Source organism: Palaemon carinicauda, chromosome 1 (assembly GCF_036898095.1).
Source record: "Palaemon carinicauda isolate YSFRI2023 chromosome 1, ASM3689809v2, whole genome shotgun sequence".
Lineage (NCBI taxonomy): Eukaryota > Metazoa > Arthropoda > Malacostraca > Decapoda > Palaemonidae > Palaemon > Palaemon carinicauda.
This window is the reverse complement of record NC_090725.1, coordinates 98,346,391-98,364,487: the sequence shown is the minus strand read 5'-3', so window position 1 is coordinate 98,364,487 and position 18,097 is coordinate 98,346,391. Positions and strand designations below refer to the sequence as shown.

Here is an 18,097-nt window from a genome sequence, read left to right as displayed (position 1 = left end):
TTAATAAGGTAGCCAAGAACAGGAAGTGAGCATGGCCGAGTTGCTTGAACAACTATCCTGTCAAAGTCACTTCACTTTTGTCTGTGTCCACTATGAGTACAGTTGTATCATATCCAATGCTGTTTAATGTTTTTGTCATATTTTTTTTTTAGTTTGAATGGTTGCTTTTGGCTTTGCATTAATAATGAAACGAACCAGGAATGAGAGTGAAGGTTGGACACTCATTGGTCAATGGTTAAACAGGCAATGATCCTCTCGCTCTCTGCACCTTAAAGGTTCAAAAGCCACTCATGAATGGCAGAGGCAAGGGACAGTGACATTGCACTGGCTAGCAGGACAAAGTCCTAGAGACTGACATATATCATATGATCAGCACCTAAGGCCCCCCCCCAGGCTAGGATCGGGGAGGGTCAGGTAATGGCTGCTGATGACTCAGCAGGTAGACCTATAGGCTCCCCCAAACCCCCATTCTTAAAGGATGAAAGTATGATAAAGATGCAAGACACTAAAGGAACTAAAGAGTTTGAGCAGGATTCATCATTATCCCCTTATAGCTAGTGTAGATTGTGGCCTCCCATTAAACGCGAAGACATTCTTTGGGAAGCAGGAAGGCTAAGTCTTCTCCAGTATCATTCTTGGCAATGCTGATAATAATACCACCTTACCCTCCAAATTGAGCTTTTTGTTCGCTGAAGTTTCTGGGCAAATGTCCCTTCCTTGGTCCCTAAGAGTATGCTTCAAGGTCAGGAAGAACTTGGATCTACATTGAAGAATTTTTTCAGGGTTGGTGGAGTGTGAGGTGATGGTCACATTCAATGTGTGCTGGAAGCTTTTTCTTGCTGACTGCTGATGACAAGCAACTAAAGGAAGTCATTCCTTAGGCCATGCAAATAGGACCTCAATGTCATTTTAAGGAAGCAAAAGCTACTTTGTCCCAATGTCTCCAGTGGTGACATCAGTAGTAATCCCAGTGCCTGTAGTGTCAGTAATTCCACTGATGATCCCCTAAGTAGGTCCTAAGCCAAGAAGCCTTCATCCTCTGTGGAAGTGCGGAAGCTGCAAGCGCATAGAAGTTTCTGATGCCCGTTAACCTCTGCATGTCACTGCCCTTGTGTCTGTGACCCATGTCTCCCAAACTCCCTGTACCAGTGACTCTAGTCCTGAGACTGTGATATGAGATAGTGTCTACCACTTCCCCTGTAACTGATCTCCAGTGTTGTGTTGTAGTTTCTGTTGGACAAGCACTTGTGGTTTGTCCCTTGCATGAGCTTCATTATCGATGGTCGCTCATACAAATTCTTTGATTGCAGAATGATGGGAAAGTTGATAAGAGGTGGAAGCAAGTTCTCTTCTCCTCCTCTTGCCCTTTTTATTCTGATTTTGTGTCTTCTTCCAAGAATAGCAAGAAACAATAGTCCAGGAAGGCCAGTTGCAGATGCAAAAATAGGATTTTTGATGATTCCACCCATCTTTCCAGACAAATAGACGACAACCCAATGCTGCATTGTGCATGTTTTGTTGGCCATGGCTCAATGTTAATGATTTCAGCAGTTACTCCCTATTTTAGAGAGCTTAAGTTTGTATAGCTAGGAAAAATAGAAATTTTACAATTTATTTTTGCAAAACTGTGACCATCACTAATATCTGATTTTTTCATTAAAGTATTACTCAGGAAATGGATGTTTTTATAAGCCACATACTACATTGAACTTAAATGATAAAATTGATCTACAATGCAGACATAAAAAAAACATAAGGCAGCTTAGCATAAAAAAGTCAAAAAGCAATTTTTACATGAAAATAAAATGGAACACATTAAGCTAAATTTGTGAGTTTAGCTTTTTTCTAAGGTACTCTTATATTCTCTAATAACTACATTTTGAAGATGTTAAATATTCCTTTAGCCTGGTAGTATCAAATTAAGAAAAATTATTTGAATAAAATCATTTACCCAAGCTTATGATATTTGATGAATTGTGCACGAAATATTTTAAGATAGCTGATAGCAAAAATTATAATTAGGAGGTGGAGGGGGAATGGGAGGTTCTTGCTGAGGTATAGTAACACCCTCGGCATCTAACAAGCGCAATTTTATTTCCATGTTCAGCAGCATCTCCAAATCACGTTGGGTAGCTATGCTTGGCATTCTCTGACCTGTAATGAATTCTCTGTGTTAATATACAGAAGTTATCATGGAATGGAGCACTTATTCTAATGATAGTACAATTAATATGTAATAGGAATATACAGTAGTAAAACTTCCTTATCTGCCCATTCCCCAACCACTGATTCAACTACTGTATAAGCTGTTGTACCATTGACACCATAATAAAAACATAAACACATGACCTCCATTATTACATAAACCATGTGAACTGGAAGTAAAAAAATTAATTTTATTAAAATTTTTTATCTTAATGAATCTCACCTCCAAGTCACGGTGGTGGGCTAGTGGAAATCAGATTATTAAACTTGAAAATCTAATATAATTTACATATAAGACTATCTACTGTATGAGCCTTCTCTAAAACTATCTCTTATAAACATTTAAAATAAAACCTCATAATGAAAGGAAGAACAAACATATTCTGCTACCTTCTTTTCCAAAATGGGGCAAATTTCCAGTCTCTCCATTAACCTAAACTTTGATTTCATTTAACATCATGATGACTAAAAAACTGATCATGCAGATTATCTTATAAAATTGGTGAAACTGTTGAGTTTCTCAACTATTATAACATCAACAGTGCAAATAACACTAAACCAAAGTAATTGAGTTGCCCTTACTCATGTAATACAAAAATCACAAGCAATAAAAGACTATCCTTAAAAGTGACTAATGTAGTTGCTCTAACCCATGTACTTTTCGATGAACTCTGGTTCATTTTCCCTTTGCCTACACACACACACCAAATAGTCTGGCCTATTCTTTACACATTCTCCTCTGTCTTCATACACCGGACAACACTGAGATTACCAAACAATTCTTCTCACTTCACTGTAATTTTTCAGTGGCAACTTTTCTCCTTGTAAGGGTAGAAGAGACTAGCTATGGTAAGCAGCTTTTTTAGGAGAAGGAGACTCCAAAATCAAACCATTGTTCTCTAATCTTGGGTAATGCCATAGCCCCTATAACATGGACTTCCACTGTCTTTTGGGTTAGAGTTACACTTGGGCACACTAATCTATTATTTCTCTTCCTCTTGGTTTGCTAAAGTTTTTATAGTTTATATAGGAGATATTTATTTTAATCTAGTTGCTCTTCTTAAAATGTTTAATTTTTCTTTGTTTCCTTTCCTCACTGAGCTATTTTTTCTGTTGGAGCCCCTGGCCTTATAGCATACCACTTTTCCAACTAGGGCTGTAGCTTAGCAAGTAATAATAATAATAATAACTAGAGCCAATATTTATTACATGAACAAATCAGCAAGACAACAAATGCCTGGACTAATGCTTGTACAGGAATCTTTTTCCTTAAGGCAAATGAACCCAAAAGGTAAGAAATTCTTATGCCCCTAAAAAAGATTCATTACACAGCCTACATAATGATTGTAATCATTTGCTTGGGAACATCAGCTTGACCGTGGGGCATATCGCAGGCCTGAGTTGTATAGATATGCTACTTCTATATCATTTGATATTATTAACATTAGCCTGCACAACTCTTTCAGCGCCATTGGACAACTTCCATCCAGTATTTCTATTCTCTTCTGCCCAATATGACATAAGTTACCTCCAGTAATTGCCAGGTTTTTTCTTTTTCTTTAATTATTTACATATATGAACCCTTTACAAAAATAACATTATATACCAATAGAACCGAATATTATTCAACTATGCGAATAAATGTTTTAAAGGCCTATCTTTCATTATTTTCTTGCTAAGATGAGTTAAGTAAAATGTCAAAAAAAAAGGCGTGGCATGAATGTCAAATCATATGGTGTAGAGTTGGCACTCAAAAGGTTAATTGATATCTTTTAAATGGTATTGAAAGATTCAGGTTGAGGCTCAACAGTTCCAAGAGCTCAATACTAGTTAAATTGACAATTTTGTCCCCATATTATCTGGGGAACTTTAGTATAGAAACAGAAACCTATTACTCAGCAATCACCTCAGCAGGTGTGATCACACTCATGATAATCATCCCCAAATGATGCATCATTATCTGACCATTTGACATCCTTAAAATGGTAATGAATAAATCCAAAATAACACTCTCCTTGCTTTGCATTGATGTATAGGAAACCACCATCTGACTTCTATAAAGAAAAATATTTTCCTCCTTCAAAACCCTCCCAGGCCCTCTAAAGCATAAACCTTACAATTATTTACATAACTGCCTATACCTCACAGATGGCAATGCAGGCTATACTGATGAGAGGGGCTTTAGTTTGGACTATTCATACACAGTTCCCAACTAAATGAGGGCATTTTACAGTTAAACTAAGAAATAAAATACATAGAAAAATTAAGTTATTATTATTCTTATTACTATAAGCTAAGCTCCAACTGTAGTCAGAAAAACAAGATGCTATAAGCCCAAGGGCTCCAATAAGGATTAATAACCCAGTAAGGAAAGAAACAAGGAAATAAACTACAAAAGAAGCAAGCAATAAACAATCAAAAAATATTTTAAGAACAGTAAAAACATTAAATTAGATCTTTTATACATAAACTATAAAAATGTGAAAAAAAAGAGAAAGAGAAATAAGATAGAATAGTGTACCCTCAAGCAAGAGAACTCTAACCCAAGACAGTGGAAGACCATGGTACAGAGGCTACAATACGACCCAATAATAGAGAACAATGGTTTGATTTTGGAGTGTCCAAGAAGAGCTGCTTACTAAAGTCTCTTCCACCCTTACCGAGAGGAAAGTAGCCACTGAACAATTATAGGTAGTCTATCTTAACCAGAGAGTCTGGAAGTCCAGGGAGGCGTTCACTAAACTGTGTGGTGGCACAGTCCTAGTTCAATGACCCTGCCGTGACAGTAGCTGGTGCATCGATCCAGCATTCTTGGCCTCCTGGGAACAACAGGGAAGTTAGTTCCGTCTTCCGTAGTTGCGGCGTGGGCTTGCCTTCCATTTCCACCTGTAAGGTAAGGCCTACTACCTTGGAGGTACATGGTGTCGGGGTTTTCCTGTCCACCTCGAACATAGTGTATGTATTCTTATGAGGGGTTAACTTGGTATTGACACAGTCTCACTCATTTAAAGTCCGGAGCCAGGCGGACCGAGCTTGCTCGGCGCTCGTATCAAGGGAAGATGAATTGTAAACCCGGCGGATATCATTCAAAATCTACTGCACGGGCACCACCTCCTGCTATTGTCAACATGCCCTCTGAGAATGGGGCATGAAGAGCCAATCGCCACGGGACGTTCTAAACGATCGCCGGGAGCTTTGACACGTCCGGAACCACAAACTACCATTGTTGTGGTAGTCTGGACCGCAAGGATTTTCTATCATATTTTCCTGATTTTGCAGTCCCTGGCCCAAACCGTCCATAGACAGCAGTCGATCGGCAATTGGACCAACCTGGGACTGGACTACACTACTCAACCTCTCCATGAGCTGGCTCGAGAAGGCCACCAGACAGAAATCAAGTTCCGGCGTCTGCCCCTTTGAGCTTCTTGCTCTTGACCCCTGATGTGGAGGATTAGACACTGCCGAGTCCATCAGTAGCTTAGAAACTGGTGATAGTCTGGTTGGGAGTGGTTTGGGTAGCGTAAAAGGCTTGCCCTCTTCGGGTAGGGCCGACCTCATACATTTTACCTTAGAGGCCACTGAGCATGGCGCCCGGCATGAGATCGGCAGACCTCATGCCCACACGACTGCTACAGCACAGCAGTGCATGTTGTCTCCTGACAGAGTACCACCTGTAAGTCAATTTGCTACATGAGTATCATACTTGATTTCGCCGGAAAAACCGGTGACAAATATAGTTAAGTTAAATCCACTGTGGATAGCTCAGCGAAGTTGTATTCTTTCTTACCGTTTTACAATAGAACCCTAATATTCTGTTTTCCTTCTTCCACCATCTCCTGTCATCCAAAGTATTGCCACACAAAGGTTTGAAACCGTTAGAAATGGCGGCTGGATTAATCTTGTACCAGTCCGCCCTCTCCAGAGAGAAAAATGCCACTATGAAACTTCTCTCAACCCTCCATACCCCTACCGGAGTAGGATGTACTTATAGATGAATAAAGGTTGGGACAAGGAGATACAAGGAAACCAGAATTAGGGACACCAATACTGTTTCCGGAATACTTGGTTGCAAGTATGAATTCCCACTGAAGTAAATCCGGCCAGTAACAATATACAGTGAACCCTCGCTACTTCGCGGTTCGACCATCGCGGATTCACCACTTCGCGGGTTTTTTCCATAACCCATATATATATACATATCGCGGATTTTCCGGAAAATTCGAAAATACCGCGAAATCTGAAGACCCCCAAATACGATATTTTGTTACCTGTAATTCCATTAATACTGTAATTAGTAATATCTGCTCTTACTGATTGTTCATTGCATTACATATGATATATAATTCAGCACAGAAAGAAATAAAACACGAAAAGAGAATGTGATCATACGATAATACAGTACTGTATACAGTACGTAGTAAAATTAAATCGAACATGAAACGCAAATCAGATGCAGTCATACCATATTAGAATGGTGTAAGGCTGCTGATGGCTACTATACTACAAATGTAATGGATGTGCATCTTTTCCATGATTCTTTTGTATGTATACGTACGTAGTACTGCATCCAATAATATTCTTTGTTGCAAAAATCACATTTCGAATAAGCGTACGAGGGAGAGAGAGAGAGAGAGAGAGAGAGAGAGAGAGAGAGAGAGAGAGAGAGAGAGAGAGAGAGACACATCCTACAAAAGAATAAAATAGCATACGTAAAGCTATTACGTGTATTATTATTGTTATTATTATTATTATTGTTGTTGTTGTTGTTAATAAAATTATTATTGTTATTATTATCATCATTATTATTATTATTATTACTGTATTATTATCATACGATAATTCAGTACTGTATACAGTACGTAGTAAAATTAAATCGAACATGAAACGCAAATCAGATGCAGTCATACAATATTAGAATGGTGTAAGGCTGCTGATGGCTACTACTGTACGTACTACAAATGTAATGGATGTGCTTCTTTTCCATGAATCTTTTGTATGTATACGTACGTAGTACAGTACTGCATCCAATAATATTCTTTGTTGCAAAAATCACATTTCGAATAAGCGTACGAGAGAGAGAGAGATCCTACAAAAGAATAAAATACTGTAGCATACGTAAAGCTATTATTATTATTGTTATTATTATTGTTGTTGTTGTTAATAAAATTATGATTGTTATTATTATTATCATTATTATTATTATTTTTACAGTACTGTACTGTATTATTATCATTATTTATTATTATTATTATTAATACGTACGTACGGTATGCGCGGGGTATCTTGTATGAGTTGGTAACCTACGCATCATATACTGTAAGACGGGTTGTGATTGGTTCAAGCGCTGATAGATGACGAATCAGAACTCAAGTTTTGTTATCTAGCCTGTGACTGGTGTTTTGCCATCATCTCCAGCTTCCAGCATCTAGGTTCTCGCGGGCCCGGGTCGTCCACTCTCTGTTCCCGCGTATCGCTGAGTAGACGTTCTTAAGTTTGTGAAGTTTAATCTGTGCTGTGTGCGACCTTTTTAAGTTGAACTTTTTGTCAAATCCTACTGTACAATGGCTCCCAAGCGTTCTGCTTCTACTAAGGCTGGTAGTGAGCCTAAACGCCACCGAAGGATGATGACGATTGCTGAGAAGGTTACGCTTCTCGATGTTAAAAGATGGTATAAGTTACGCGTCCGCTGCGCGCCATTTTGGGATCAACGAATCTACTGTTCGCTATATCAAGAAGGACGAGGCGAACATTAGAAAGACGGCTGCAATCACCTTTAGCAGATCAGCGAAGCGAGTCGTTACAACGCGTAATAAAACGATCGTACGCATGGAAGGTGCTTTAGCTGTGTGGATTGCCGACTGCCGGAAGAAGAACATAGCCTTGGATACGAACACCATCCGAACAAAGGCTTTGAGCTTGTATGAGAATTTTGCTGCAAAGGAACCTCAAGACGACGACGGCAACCATGCTGAAGAAGATGATGATGCAGATGATCCTCAACCAGGGACATCCACTGATTCCCAGCCTCAGAAACAACGTTTTTCCGCCAGCAAAGGATGGTTCGCGAAGTTTCAGAAACGCTTCGCTCTGAAAGGCGTTTCCCTGCATGGCGAGGCTGCTTCGGCTGACACTGCCGCTGCTGAAACTTACGCGAACCAGACATTCAAGAATATTATCGCCGAAGGTGGATACAAGCCGGAACAAGTCTTTAATATGGATGAGACCGGCTTGTTTTGGAAGAGAATGCCGTCGCGAACTTTCCTGTTCAAAGAGGAAGCCAAAGCCTCTGGCTTTAAAGCATTCAAGGATTGCGTTACCCTCGTGATGTGTGACAATGCTGCTGCCGGGGCTTATTTATAAGTTGAAAAATCCTCGCGCTTTGAAAAATAAAAATAAGAATCTCCTTCCCGTGTACTGGATGCATAATCAAAAAGCATGGATTACGAAGATGCTGACCTCCAACTGGTTCCATCAGTGTTTTATCCCGCAAGTCAGCAAATATCTCTTAGAGAAGGGCTTGCCATTCAAGATCCTTCTCCTTATGGATAACGCTGGTGGACACGCAACTGACCTGTCGCATGAGGGCATTCAGGTTGAGTTCCTGCCACCCAACACCACGTCATTAATTCAACCGATGGACCAGGGGGTTATCAGGGCGTTCAAGGCCCTCTACACGAAGAACACCTTGGCGGACCTCGTTGCGTGTGTGGATGCTGCCCAACATAATGAGGATGAAGATTTTAACTTGAAGGCGTACTGGCGGCAGTACACCATAGCCACGTGCCTGCAGAATATTCAGAAGGCACTTCAAGAGATGAAACCTGCAACTGTGAATGCGAGCTGGAAGAAGTTGTGGCCCCAGATTGTTTACGACGACGAGGGATTTACACCTGCTGAAATCCAACACTCTGCAATACGCAAATCTGTGCAGTTGGCTGCCATAATTGGAGGTGACGGGTTTGGCGACATGACGACTGAAGACGTCGACGAGTTGTTGGACTGCCATTCCCAGCCCCTAACTGACGAAGACCTCGAAGACCTGACGAAATCGGCAAGCGAAGAAGAGAGTGAAACCCAGGAAGAGACCCAAGAAAATGTCGAAGAAACGGGCTTAACATTAGAACGGCTTGCCAAGGCCTGCAACCATGCGAAGGAGTTGAAAGAAATGTTGCAAGAGTGGGACGAGGATATGGTTCGGTCGATGCAATTCTGCAACAAGGTTGATGACATAATGACTCCCTACAAGATGCTCTTAGATCGAAAAAAGAAGCAGCGGCAACAACTTCCGATCACAATGTTCTTCCAGCCTCGCAAAAAAGAGCCAGTTCCTCCTGCTAGTATGCCTTCGGAAGAAATTGAAGATGTTTCCCAGGAAGAAGTTGAAGAGGTGTCCCAGGAAAAGACACCTCCGTCTGAAGAGACGTAAAATACTACCTGGCTGCACAGTAGAACACATCATCAGCTTCATCATCATCATTTCTACTGTGCAGCAAATTCATCGCCATCATCATTCAAGTTTTTCTTCAACTTCTTTCGTGGTGAGTACAGTAACAATCTTTATTTTTTACTTTAATATTCTCACATTCTAAAACTGTATTTGTGCCTGTTTTATAGTTTAGTACTGTACGTACTGTATGCATTAAGTTAAAGGGAAGGTTTTAAAAGTCTACATGTTGTAACCTATCATATTTTTTTTGTTTAAAATTTACATTTACGTACGTAAAACAATCTCTCTCTCTCTCTCTCTCTCTCTCTCTCGTAAATGGATTTTTTTGTTTAAAATTTACATTTACAGTACGTACGTAAAACAATCTCTCTCTCTCTCTCTCTCTCTCTCTCTCTCTCTCTCTCTCTCGTAAATTGTTTTCCTGCTTTGCTACGTACAATATGTACTGTACAGTACTGTATGATTTTATATAGATACGGTAAATTATATTTGTAAGGTAACATATTTTGTAAATGCTTTTACTGTAAATACTGTACTGTATCATTATTTATCACTATCATCATGCGCGTTAAATGCCTTGTTTGTTCTGAGCGTGGTTGTTTACTGAGCGTACAGTACTTTATGACGCCGTCGTTTCAGGCGGCGTCATAAAGAAAAACATTTCATTTGGAAGTCCTAAGAAAAATAAAGTAAAACATTGGTAATAAAAAAATCAACATACTGTATAATCAATATAATCGATGCAAAAACTAACCTATACATATATGTGTACACTAAATGAGTTTGTTTCTTTATTATGATCAGAGATGAACGTAAACAAAACATTGGTTGCCATTTTTTATCGTGCTTTTTAGGTGTTTAGGAAACGCATGATATAAAATCGCCTTTAATATTTGTGCCTGTTTTAGTTTAGGGTGCTGTAGTACATGCATTAAGTGTTCTGTACATTAAAGGGTGGTTTGTTAACAGTACTACGTACAAGGGAAGGTTTTAAAAGTCCGAATATACATGTTAAATAAATAGGTAAATATGATGTCACTACTTCGCGGAATTTCACCTATCGCGGGCCGCGTCTGGAACCTATCTACCGCGATAAACGAGGGTTCACTGTATATTCAAGAACTACAAATCTCCGTCTTTAACTCTCCTTGGAACAATCATACTGCAAATATCCTGTAATATATAAAATCAACCTACAGGATCAGAACAGTGTAAAAAATTTTATCTGAATCCAATCAAAGAAACATAGTAACTATCTCATGGATACGATTCCAAGTCATCCCGGCTCTCACGGAGAGGAAGAATATCGAAGATGGAATTCCGGGAATAGAGGGATACGCGGTACGTAGCAAGGTTCACACTCAGTCCGGCCCGACTGGTGGCCATCCATGACTAACCGAGGAGAGAGCGCTATTTGCATCGACTCTCAGATCGTGAGAGCTATCTCTCTCTCTCTCGGCTGTCTCCCTTATCTCCTTAGTGTATAACTCAAGCCTACTTCCCGAGGTTAGAGTGCAGCGAGTAAGAATTCCACAGAGTAAGATAATTTAGTATATGAATATAAAATTAACTTGTGCCGGGAACCCCAGCGAAACACTAAAGAAATTAAATTCCGCCGTGACACCCAGCAGAAAAACATGCGTGCTTAAGCTAAAGGAAATTATACGAAATAGCATTAAAAAAACATGTTACGCCTCTGTCATGAAAAGGTAGTCTTTATTATGCGTTCTCAGCACACGGGATACTCACTGAGATGGGAAGCGTAAGCAAGAAGTGACAAGCAGACTAGACACAACCATCGAAGTCCGTAGACTCCGGAAAGCATGAAATAAAATGAATTAAACCTAATGACAGGAAGGGCGAAAATAGATACCATTGTGGCGCCGGAAAACATGCGTAAATCCAGTGCAAAAACCCAATGCTACGTAAGCAAATACTATGTATTAACTCTAACATAAACTATAATCTCCGTCGCAGCCCCTCTCTCTCTCACAAACCAACCATCCATAAAATTACGTAAACTAATATAGGATAAAGTGTATCAGAACAGAGTAGGAAGTTTGAATCCGATCAAAGAAAAATAACTACCATTAGTAGATACGATTCACAAAATATCCCGGCCCTCCGGGACAGGAGGAATTATTAACAAGGATGGATAACCTGAGACATAAACTATAATCTCCGTTGCAGCCCCTTTCTCTCTCGAACCAACCATCCATAAAATTACGTAAACAAATATAGGATAAAGTAAGGTATCAGAACAGAGTAGGTTGTCTGAATCTGATCAAAGAAACGTAACTACCATTAGTAGATACGATTCACAAAATATCGCGGCCATCCGGGACGGGAGGAATTAATAACACGGATGGATAACTTGAGAGAGGGGGGAGGAGGCGAGGCGCATACGCTACCCGCGATGACGCATTGAGCGAAAGAGCCAGTCCCCACCCTGGGTGACTTCCCATTCTCTAAAAGCACGTGACCTAAGCCTACCCCCCTATGTAGGGAGTGGTGAAAGGCGTAAAGGGGGAGAGGACACCCAGGGGGAGGAGACTGGCTTGAAATCAGGTGACCACTGTGATCGGAGGGGGGGGTACTACCCTCCCAAACACATAGGAAGACCTGATGCGAAGCACGCAAACAAAAACAACATATAATGGCAGACGTTACAAAATGACAAATTCGTAGATAATTTGTAATTTTCCTAACTACAGGTAGTCGCCGACTTACAACCGAGATAGGGACCGAGAGGTGAGTCGTAAGTCGAGTTCGCCGTATGTCGAACTAGAAAAGTGAAGTTTCCGTAGATTTATTTTGATACGTTATGATTCGGCAATCATCTGGATCATATTTTGTCAATATTTTCTTACTGTCTATCATTATTCCATTTTCTTGTTTCATAGGATATATCATATGCTCTATAAATGCATTTTTGTATTCTATTTATCAATTTTGGAAGCATTTTACAATCGAGTACTGAAAATTTTGTTTACCTTTGGTTATGATCAGCTGATCTGAAAGTGCCGCTACCAACCGTATCATAATATGGCGTACATACGTATGGCATATTTTTTTATCATTTCTTAACTTATTAGAAATATCTTCATGATGAATATTACATCAATGCCAATATGTTATAGGAAATCAGTTTCCATACAGTTCGTCTAATCATTAGGTATAATGCGAAATCGTTGTAGCTCTTTCTGTGTGTGTGTGTGTGTGTGTGTGTGCTCGCTTTCGCAATCGCATACGGGTAGTTCATTTTTAAAGCTTCATACAGTATTCTAGTTCAATATTAAGCCTTTATATTTCATTAGACATTACTGTGTTTAATTGTGGTTTATTAAAGCTTGTTTATATTTTATTTTTCAATTTCTTGAGCATATCAATAATCAACAAATGCTTTTGATTTACTTTCGGTTGGCATCAGCTGATCTTAAAGTCATGCTGCCACATTACTATTATGAGCACCTACATATAGTGCGAATAACACTGATTTATATAATTTTCTTGACATTCGAAATTTCTTCATAATGCATATTACATCAGCGCCAATATGTTATAGGGTATCACATTTTCCTTACAGTTCGTTTATAGACCTTATTATTAGTTATAAAAGGAATACTCTCTCTCTCTCTCTCTCTCTCTCTCTCTCTCTCTCTCTCTCTCTCTCTCTCTCTCTCTCTGTATTTTGTTTTTAATTCAGTTGTATCTTCATATTTTTTTTGAAAATTATTAAAAAATTCTATATATCATTATTCGATGTTTCGATTATGGGAATAGTAACGCATCGGAAGGAAATCACTTGATTTGCCTCTCGCCTTCCGCCAGAAATATGACGTCATCAGACTTTTTTTCTTAAATTTACGGTAAGTTGTACTAATCTTATAACTAATGATACAGACCACTAAAACACTTGATATCATTACTGGGTGTTTCGATGATGGGAATGCTGTAATAAGATTACTCGGTAAAAATGAAAGGAAATCATTCGGTTTGTCAGCGCGCTTCCGCCAGATACATGACGTCACAAGACACGTGACGTACAGTAAACTCTACGAAGAATGACTTGCAAAATATGTAAATTCATTTTCTTTGTTTCTCGTAAGAAATGAAAAGAAAATACTAACTTAACAAACAAAAGTATTTTATTTTTATAATGTAAAAGGAAATATATTATGTTCAAGAAAATATTTGCCCTATTAGTATATTTTCTTTTGATAAACATCGATCCATTATCAGAGATTAAAAAAGTAGCGTACAGTCAAATTTACGCTACGTAGTACTCATGACAACCGAAACAGACCCTCAAAATAATTTGTATCGTTATTTAATATTTCGATTATGGAAATACTAATATTAATCGTTAGCCTATTGGAAGGAAATCACTGTATTGCCCGGACGCTTTCCGCCGGTGATGTGATGTCACCAGACATAATATGAACTCGACAGATATTAAAACTTTTCTTAATGTATTTTTAACAGAAAATAAATACTGAATATTAACAATAAAAGAAAATAATAATTTACCGAGATAAATCAGTTTATAGGGGTATACAAGAAAATAGATTATTTTCAAGGAAATATTCGTCCTATTTCCGATTAACTTGCGACGTCATCACCCTGAAAAAATGGTCGTAAAGTCGAATAGTCGTATGTCGCATAGGTCATAAGTCGAGCAATACCTGTATACAAACCTTAGCTATTTAATAGGGGTATTACTTTCGGCGTAGCTGACATGACGAACCATTAAAATTTAACAAGGGTTTACTACCCACACCGCTAGTTAGCGGTGGTAGGGGAGGGTAGCTTGCTACCCCCCCCCCCCCTCACACACACCTGTGCTTGAGCTCACTTTGCTTGGAGGTAGGACTTCAAGGGGGACAAGGCTGGCGGGCAAGTTTGATTAAATAGCTAAGGTTTGTATAGTTAGGAAAAATACAAATTATCTACGAATTAGTAATTTGTTCCGTAACTGAAATACAAACCACGCTATTTAATAGGGGTGACTCACCCATTAGGAAGGGTGGACGTCCCAGCCAGTACTGGCTTTTTGGCTTTGCCCGGGGACTAGTTATTTGAGTGTCAGCACCCAAGAAATAAGGAGTCCCTGCACCTTGCTACGCAAGGACTGCGGCCTACGCAAGCTGTGTGTGAAGGTATAACGAAGTGTGACTCATCCTAGGAAGTTGTTCTGAAGTTCTTTAGATGGAAACTTGTAGACTAGGACTTTCCCAATACCACCTCGTCAGGGTATGGGGACGTGACAGTACTAACTTAATACTAGGAACACAAGGGAACATGGTTTACCTGCAGTGGTTTGAGGTCAGCTAAGCAGAGAACCCAGGATGCTGCTTTCCCCAAGAGAGGGGATGATGAAGAAAAGAATAAGGGCCAGTCAAACCTTTTCATTCATGCAGACTAAAACCAGGTAACAATACCCTCAACCTTCTGCTACTTGTCCAGTAAGGAGCTTGAGGTTTTAAACCAGCTGTTGTGCAGCCACCACAGGACCGATAGAGAACGTATCGAGCCTCCTGTGGGTCACGTCTTGCAGGTAGTGGGCTGTGAAGGTTGTCTGACACTTCCACACCCCCGCTTGCAGGACCTGCTTCACAGAGAAATTTCTTTTGAAGGCCAGGGACGTAGCTATGCCCCTGACATCATGTGCTCTAGGGCAACGTGACAGAGGAGGATCTGGATTCAAGGCCAGATGAATTACCCAACAAATCCATGCAGAGATGGTGTTCTTGGTGACCCTCCTCTTAGTCCTCCCTGTGCTGACGAATAATGCTGGCACATGAGGACGGACTGCAGCTGTTCTTTTAAGGTATAGCCTCAAACTCCTTACTGGGCATAGTAAGAGATGGTCTGGGTCATCTGTTACAGAACGGAGACTAGAAATCCGGAAGGAGTCGAATCGAGGATCCGCTACTCCAGGATTCTGAGTCTTAGCAATAAACTCAGGGATGAAGCTGAACGTTACCTCCCCCCATCCCCTTGAATGGGCGATGTTATACGAGAGACCATGAAGTTCACTAACACGCTTGGGTGAAGCCAGAGCTAGCAGGAACACCGTCTTCCAAGTTAGGTGGCAATCTGATGCCTGGCGTAATGATTCATAGGGAGGTCTCTTAAGAGACCTGAGAACTCGAACCACGTTCCATGGAGGAGGTCTCACTTCCGACTCAGGGCAGGTAAGTTCATAACTACGTATGAGTAGAGAAAGTTCTAGCGATGAAAAAATTTCCATTCCTTTCAGCCTGAAAGCTAGACTTAAGGTTGAGTGATAGCCTTTCACTGCCGAGACTGAAAGGCGCATTTCTTCCTGCAAATACACGAGGAACTCCGCTATTGTTGGAATAGTGGCATTGAGTGGAGAGATACCCCTTCCACGACACCAACCACAGAAGACTTTCCACTTTGTCTGGTAGACTGCTGCTGATGACTTTCGCAGATGTTCAGACATCCTGACAGCAACTTGCTGCGAAAATCCTCTCTCAGTGAGGAGATGCTGGATAGTCTTCAGGTGTGAAGTCGTAGCGAAGCTACGGCTTTGTGGAAGATGTTGGCATGTGGTTGTCTGAGCAGATTGTGCCGTGAAGGGAGTTTACTCGGTAGCTCCGTTAGGAGTTGCAGAAGGTCCGGAAAAGATTCCGCGTGATACCATAGCGCTATGAGGGTCATTGAGAGATTGAACGATGTTCTGGTCTTGTTGAGCACCCTCCTCATCAGACAGAACGGGGGAAAGGCGTAAACGTCGATGTTGTCCCACCATTGTTGGAGAGCATCTTGCCAGAAAGCCTTGGGGTCTGGGACTGGGGAGCAGTACAGCGGAAGCTTGAAGTTAAGGCCTGTTGCAAACAGATCCACAGTCGGAGAACCCCACAAAGTCAGGACTTTGTTGGCTACTAGATGATCCAAAGACCACTCGGTACTCACTATCTGAGACGCTCTGCTCAGATTGTCGGGGAGCACATTCCTTTTGCCTGGAATGAAGCGTGCCGATAGTGGAATCGAGTGGATTTCGGCCCATCTCAGTATCTCTACTGCTAGATGGGATAGCTGCTGCAAAAAAGGTACCTCCTTGTTTGTTGATGTATGCCACTACTGTGGTGTTGTCGCTCATCACCACCACAGAGTGACCCACCAGATATTGTTGGAACTGTTGAAGGGCCAGGAAGACAGCCTTCATCTCTAGGAGATTTATTTGGAGGTACTTTTCTGATTCTGACCACAGGCCTGAGGTCGTGTGGTGCAATACGTGGGCCCCCCACCCTTTCTTTGAAGCGTCCGAAAACAACATCAAATCCGGGGGGAGGACGAGAAGATCCACTCCTCTTCGTAGGTTCTCGGCTGTCACCCACCACTGGAGGTCCGTCCGTTCCGCAGGTCCCATAGGGATCAGGACGTCCGGGGAATCGTAAGCTTGATTCCACCGGGACTTGAGTTGCCACTGGAGGGATCTCATCCTGAGGCGGCCGTTGGGAACTAGACGAGCCAATGATAAAAGGTGACCGAGGAGACGTAACCACGATTGGGCTGGAAGTTCTTCTCGTCTGAGAAAAGGGCTTGCGACCTTCCTCAGCCTTGCTATCCTGTCATCTGATGGGAAGGCTTTGTGGAGATTGGTGTCTATAACCATGCCTAGATATACCAGTCTTTGAGTGGGAAGCAGAGAGGACTTCTCGAGATTTACCATGATCCCCAGATCCTGGCAAAGTCTCAGAAGTCTGTCCCGGTGTTGAAGAAGGGATAACACCGAGTCTGCTAGGATCAACCAGTCGTCCAGATAACGGAGGAGACAGATGCTGATCCTGTGTGCCCACGAAGATATTAGGGTGAACACTCTGGTGAAAACCTGTGGTGCTGTGGAGAGACCGAAACATAGCACCTTGAACTGGTACTCCTTGTTGTCTAGGCTGAATCTTAAGTACTTCCTTGAAGACGAATGGACTGGGATCTGGAAGTACGCGTCCTTTGGATCCAGTGTACACATGAAGTCTTGCGGTCTCACTGCTAGTCTGACCGTGTCTGCAGTCTCCATGCTGAACGGAGTTTGTTTGACAAACTTGTTCAGGGCTGAGAGGTCGATGACTTGTCTCTAGCCTCCAGACGCCTTCTTTACAAAAGAGAGTCGACTGAAGAAGCCTGGGGACCCGTCGAGGACCTCTTGGAGAGTGTCCTTCTTCAACAGGGTCTGGACTTCTGCCCGAAGGGCTTGCCCCCTTGCTGATCCCATGGCAAGGGAGCTCAATGACACTGGATTCGTCGTCAGGGGAGGTAGAGATGTTGTGAACGGGATGCGATATCCCTGACTGATTACGGAAATTGTCCAGGAATCGGCCCCGAGTTGCTGCCACCTGTCTGCGCAACTTTGTAGGCATCCCCCCACTGGTGGACATGCAGGGGGACTGCCAATCCTAGCGTTTGCGGCCTCGGCTG

The 18,097-nt window shown here is 41.3% G+C and overlaps 1 protein-coding gene across 3 annotated transcripts in view; it reads right to left on the bottom strand.

Annotated features, from left to right (window-relative positions):
* Positions 1-1,598: 1,598 nt before the first annotated feature.
* The window catches only part of Ced-12 (engulfment and cell motility Ced-12), a 185,219-nt gene continuing 168,720 nt past the window's right edge, over positions 1,599-18,097 (bottom strand). For all 3 annotated transcript variants that reach the window (XM_068383010.1, XM_068383016.1, XM_068383000.1), the window contains exon 16: positions 1,599-2,154. In XM_068383010.1, the coding sequence (XP_068239111.1) occupies positions 1,991-2,154 (164 nt within the window). In that variant the 3' untranslated portion in view covers positions 1,599-1,990. The remainder of the gene's footprint in view (positions 2,155-18,097) is intronic.